Source organism: Sorex araneus, chromosome 2 (genome assembly GCF_027595985.1).
Source record: "Sorex araneus isolate mSorAra2 chromosome 2, mSorAra2.pri, whole genome shotgun sequence".
Taxonomy (NCBI): domain Eukaryota; kingdom Metazoa; phylum Chordata; class Mammalia; order Eulipotyphla; family Soricidae; genus Sorex; species Sorex araneus.
In genome coordinates, this window is record NC_073303.1 from 205,458,120 (window position 1) to 205,464,269 (window position 6,150).

At 60.3% G+C, this 6,150-nt stretch overlaps 1 protein-coding gene across 1 annotated transcript; it reads left to right on the forward strand.

Moving 5' to 3' along the window:
- The first annotated feature begins 1,983 nt into the window (after positions 1-1,983).
- Positions 1,984-2,778, forward strand: SCGB3A1 (secretoglobin family 3A member 1). The gene is made up of 3 exons (XM_004615359.2): positions 1,984-2,046; positions 2,361-2,590; positions 2,755-2,778. The coding sequence occupies exons 1-3, from the start codon at positions 1,986-1,988 to the stop codon at positions 2,776-2,778; spliced, it is 315 nt and encodes a 104-aa protein (XP_004615416.1). The 5' UTR covers positions 1,984-1,985.
- Positions 2,779-6,150: the final 3,372 nt, after the last annotated feature.

The following is a 6,150-nucleotide window of genomic DNA, read 5'->3' on the forward strand; positions in this document are numbered from 1 at the left end:
GAGAGAAAGGGAGGGAGAAAGAGAGGGAGAGAGAAGAGAGAGGGAGGGAGGGAGAGAGAAAGAGAGGAGAGGGAAAGAGAGGGAGAGAGAGGGAGAGGGGAGAGAGAGAAAGGGAGGGAGGGAGAGAGAGAGGAGAGAGAGAGACAGAGACAGAGACAGAAGGGAGAGAGAGAAAATGGGTTTCTTCCAAGGGGAGGGGCCAGGAGGCCCCATCTCAGCTGGGACGCAGGCCACCCAGGCCACCCCAGGCCACCCCAGGCCACCCCAGGCCACCCTGGCCACCCCAGGCCACCCCAGGCCACCCTGGCCACCCCAGGCCACCCCAGGCCACCCTGGCCACCCCCGGTTGCGGGAGCACACTGCTTGTCTTGTCAGAGTTAATTTGATTTTTGGAAAAAAAAGAGTTTGCCACACCCAGTGGTGCTCGGGGCTTCCTCGTGGCTCTCCGCTCCAGGGTCACTCCGGGAAGGGCCCAGGGGACAGACGCAGGGACTAGAGTCTGGGGACTGAGTCTGGGTCGGCTGTGCGTCCTGTCTCTGCAGCCCTGATTTTACAGGTTTTCCCGCAACTTTCTCTGGAGATAAAGCTCTGTTGCCGGGCGCTGAAGGAAAAGACCACAGTAGGGCCTTGGCTTCGAACGCGCCAGCCTGGGTGTGGTCCCTGGTGGCCCCTGGAGCACAGCAGCGTCATTCCCGAGTGCAGAGCCCGAGTAGCCCCTGCGCATCACCACGTGTGGCCGCCACCTCCCCGCCCCGGGAGAGTCCAGTCTGGGGTGCTGCCAGGGGGAAGGGCTGGGAGGGCGTCCAGCCTTCCCTGGGCCTGTGCCAGCACCCACTACAGTCACCCCAGGCCTCAGTTCCCGTGTCCGCAAAGTGGGTTCAGCCGTCATGCGGGGGCTCCTGTGGGCCGGGACAGTCACTCCTGCAGACCAGGCTTGCCGGGGACGGGAGCACTGTGCGGCCGGTGGGAGGCGGCCTCTCACATGCCTACCCGGGCTCACTCCCTGGCACCAAGCAGCCAGCCCGGCCCTGCAGGAGTGACCTCTGAGGGCAGCGCCCGCCCGAGACAGACCCATCTCATCTTCATGGCTGTCCCAAGCTCACGCCCGACCAGCTCTACCTGTGCTTCACGGGACCGTCTTTAGCGTCGGGGGGCTCTAGGGGGGCTGAAGTCAGAGCAGAAGGGACGGGCACGGAGTCCTCGCCCTGGGGCCAGACCCCCTCCACCTCGCCTGGCATCCCGTGGGGCCTCCACAACATCCAAGTGTGGCTCTGGCCCCCGGCCAAGGCCCCCTCAGCAGTTGGCCGAGTGCCAGTGTTGGTTTGGCCTCAGGGCCCTGCAAACATTGCCCAGGGCACCAGTGCCCACACCGAGAGGCCATCCCAGCCGCCCCGTCCTGTGTGGACAGACGAGTGGGTCAGGCTGGCCACCGGTCCTGCGTCATCTCCCCACCCAAGGGGCCTTCTGCGTCCCCTCATGTCCCGGGCAGCTCTCGGACCCCACCCCCCAGCCTCCGAACAGAAGCGTCCAGGGCTGGTCTCGGCAGGGCCTGGAGAATGGCCCAGAGGGAGGGCACCTGCCCTGCCTTGGCTAGCCTGGGTTCGAGCCCCGCCAGGAGTGGTCCTGAGAGCAGGAGCGTGTCCTGAACAATGAGCCAGGAGTCGGCCCCGAGCAGGACGTGGCTCCCAGACAACACCAGCAAAGAATGTTCTGGGAAGGCTGGGGCGGCCGGACCCGGCTCCCCCAAGCCCAGCCTCTGGGGCTGCCAAGAGGAAGTCTCGGGCCCGGGCCGGGCTGGGGGCACACATTTCCCAGAACTAGGCCCCACCAGCAGGAAGTCTTCCAGGCCCTGCCTGTTGGCTGAGCAAACAGCATCTCTCGGGGAGGTCAGGGTGGGGACCCCAGCCTCTGAGGGGGCCCAGGCGGGTACTTAAGGGACTGCGCCCGGCCGCCCTCGACTGCAGCCCCGGAGAGCCCGCCGCACCATGAAGCCCTTCGTGTGTGTCGCCGTCCTGGGGGCCTGCGTGGCCTTGCTTGGCCACTCCGGTGGGTGCCTTTGACCTCCGTGCCCCCCCATCTCTCTCCAGACCCCACCAGCTCCCGCGCCTGGGACGGCTGCCCCTGGCTACTCCCCTGCAGGCCTCCTGTCCCCGGTCACCTTCCCCGCTGGGTGTCCCCGAGTCAGTCCTGGGATGCTCCACCCCCCACCTGCCCCGTCCCGGATCCTTTGCCCACCCAGCCCCTGGCGTGTCCACTCCCTGGCGAGCCTCCCCCGTGCAGCCCGGGGCGGTGGGTGCAGGGCTGTCTCGGGGGTGGTGCGGGTCTCTGGGGGTCCTGACGGCCTCTTGCCTTTGATGCAGTGACCGCTTTCCTCGCGCCCAAGAACCTGAACCCGGTGCAGGCCGTGGCCACGGTGCCCGAGGCGGTCGGGAGCCTGGCCAGCCCCGTCCTGCACAGGCTCAACCCCCTGCGCCTCCTGCTGGGCCTCCTGGGCGTCCCCGTGGAGCACCTGGTGGAAGGCACCCAGCAGTGCGTGGCCCAGCTGGGCCCCGAGGCCCTCGATGCTGTGAAGGCACTGAAGAAGCTGCTGGTAACGTGGGCACCCGCACCCCTCCCCTCCCACCCTGCACCCGCGTCCCCCCCCCACCCTCCGGCTCCTCGAGGCCCCCTGCCAGGGACGGGTGGCTCCAGAGGCCCCTGGGGGAGCTGCGGAGGGTGGGGTGCGGGTGACCTAGCACGGCTTTTCCCTTGCAGGGGGTCCTGACGTTCTTAGGCTGAGCTGCGCCGACTAGGGGATGAGCCCTCACCGGCCGGACGGGAGAAGGGGCCTCGCCCCCCTGTCGTCCCAGCTTGCAATAAACGCGACTGAAAGAGCAACTTCTGGTTCTTCTTCCTGCCCTGCGGTGCCAGCTGAAGGGGGGGGGCATTGCTGGGAGTGTGGAACCCCAGGCTGGGTCCCCACGACAGGGACGGCCCGTGCCCCAGCTTTAGAACGAGCAAGGGGAGATGTGTGGGTGCTCGGAGCATGCAGTGGCAGCGCCAGCCCTGTAGACGTTTGCGGACAAATGAATCCCGGGGTCGTGCTCCCCTCCCCACTGCAGCCTCCGCGGGAGGGGGCGGAGATGGGAAACCACCTGTGGATGCTTCTCGGCCCGCACCCAAGTCTCATTCTGGGGAGTCACCGTTTCCGATCCCGGTGGCTCCCCAAGGGGCGAGGGCTATGGTACAGCGAGTAGGGCGTTTGCCTCGCCCATGGCCGACCTGGGTTCCATCCCCAGCACCCCACAGGGTCCCCCGAGCACCGCCAGGAATGATTCCTGAGAATTAGGAGTTTCTCCAGAATTACTGGAGTAATAAGATACTCCAGAATTAGGAGTAATCCCCGAGTTTCACCAGGTGAGGCTCCCAAACCAAACCAAAAACACAGCTGGATCTCCAGGCCAGCGAGATGCGACCAGGTCAACGGGAGGTGCAGGCCACCAGCCCAGCTGCAAAGTTTTAGTTTAGGAAGAAACCAAATCTGCACTCAGAGACCCATTTCCACCACATTAACCAGGGGCCTGGAGTTTTCTGTTTCTATATACATTAAATACTATTTAAAATATATTATGAGGGGCTGGAGCGATAGCACAGCAGGTAGAGCATTTGCCTTGCACGCGACCGACCCAGGTTCGATTCCCAGCATCCCATATGGTCCCCTGAGCACCGCCAGGGATAATTCCTGAGTGCAGAGCCAGGAGTAACCCCTGTGCAGAGCCAGGTGTGACCCAAAAAGCAAAAAATAAATAAATAAATAAATAAATAAAATATATTATGAAAAAATAACTAAAATTATATATATATATATATATATATATGGGGTGGAGCGATAGCACAGCAGGTAGGGCGTTTGCCTTGCACGCGGCCGACCCGGGTTCAATTCCTCCACCCCTCTCAGAGAGCCCGTCAAGCTACCGAGAGTATCCCGCCTGCATGGCAGAGCCTGGCAAGCGCCCCGTGGCGTATTCAATATGCCAAAACCAGTAACAACAAGTCTCACAATGGAGACGTTACTGGTGCCCGCTCGAGCAAATTGATTAGCAATGGGATGACAGTGATATACATATATATGGGTATAGGGGTTTGGGGTCACGGCCATCAGTGCTCAGGGCTTCCTCTTGGCTTTGTGCTCACTCTTGACAGGGCTGGGCCACCTTCCCTGCTGTACTGTCAGGCTATTAATATGTCATAGAATTTGGTGGCCAGAGCAATAGGACAGCAGGGAGGGCACTTGCCTTGCATGCGGCCAATCTGGGCTTGATCCCTGGCACCCCAGATGGTCCCCCTGACAACACCCGAGTGATCTCTGAGCACAGAACCAGGAGTGAGCATATATATGGTGTGTGTGTGTGTGTGTGTGTGTGTGTGTGTGTGTGTGTGTGTGTAAAGAGAGGGGGGATGGAGGGGCGTTGAGGTCACACCCAGAGATGCTCAGGGCTGTTCTGGTTCTGTACTCAGGAGCGGCCCCTGGTGGCGTGCAGGGGCGAGACCTAGCGCAGTTCCTCGCTGAACTGGAGGCCGGACCTTTCCCTCTCAGACCCTCTCTGGACCTCCTCCTATTTGGACAACACTCAGGGACCTTTTTGGTGTGTGTGTGGGGTGCAATCTCACATGTTCTTACAGGATCAGACGAGGAAAGGCCCGGGACCCGTACACACTTAGATCTCCTTATCAGCACGTTACCCCAAAGTTTTCAAGGTCTCACGTCTGTTCCCATGCTACCAGGAACTGTGGTCCCAGCCTCTTGGGAGCAGCTGAGGCTGACTCCAGCGTCTGTCTTGCATGCATGAGACCCTGGGTTCGAACCCCAACACTGAATACACAGAAAGGGGGAAGGGAAACAGAGCCGAGGAGCTGGTCCAAAGGGCTAGAGGGAGGCTCTGCTTGCGGGAGTCCCAGCCCCAATTCCTGGCACCAGAGGACCCCCTGGGCACTGTGTGTGACCCTCCCGGATCCAAGCCAGCACCCCTCAGTCCTCCAGAGAGAATCCCGAGCAGGGTAGTGCTTGTCACTGAAAGCTACCCCGAGTGAAGACTTGGGTCACCCCACCCGACACTGCCTGGGTGCCTCCCACTGCCGGGGTCACCCCAATGCCTCCAGGAGACAGGAGAGTTCAGAAGTTGGAGTTTCCATTATTAGCTCCTGAGAATTCTTGCCAGACTGGGAGTGGGGTGGGGGGGTAAAAGCTGGATTTATTTGTGAGCTGGGGGAGGTTCCCAGTTACTCCCTAAGGACTCAGGGATCACTCCTGGTGTGGCACCTGGGGTCTAAGCGGTGGCACCCAAAGGAGAAAAACTACACATCGGTCACCGGAGTCATCTCCATGGACTCAAAAGCTAGATTTTTTTGGGGGGAGGGGGGCGGGGAGCACATCTGGTAGTGCTCAGGGCTTCCTCCTGGCTCTGCATTCAGAGACTACTTCTGGTAGGACTTGGAGAACTCCATGGGGTGACGGGGATTGAACCCACAACGGCCTCGGCCATACGCAAGGGAAGGGCCCTACCTGCTGTGCCAGGGCTCCAGCCCTACGTAATTAAAACAAAATATATTACAGAATTTAATACTGTTGTGTTTCTAGGCTACACCCACCTTGTGGTGCTCGGGAACTCCTGGATCTACACTTAGGAACACTCCTGACGGGCTTGGGGAACCATGTGGGATGCCGGGAATCAATCCAGGTCGGCTGTGTGCAGAGCAAGTGCCTTACCTACCGTACTCTCTCCTGCCCCGACACTACAGGACTTCTAAGACCTGAAGACCCTATTCTAAAACTTTTCATCTGATCCTCTGAGCCCTACAAGGAGTGATTCCTGAGCCCAGAGCCAGGAGTAAGCCCTGAGTACCGCTGGGAGTGACCCCAAGGCAAAAAAAAAAAAAAAAAAAAACCTACAGGCAATGACCATCAACCAAGTATCAAACTCAACCTGGTCTAGGATAAGTGTTTGAACTCTGCAGAATGCCGACAAACCTTACTCCTGGCCAGCCCTCGAGTGCCCCAAAGGTGAATTCTAATCCTGTTACTGGTCAATCCCAATTTCCAATGCTCTTCGGAATCCCTGAGTGAGCTCCAGCCTCAGGGTCTAAAAAGTGTGACAAATGAGTTTTCTCAGA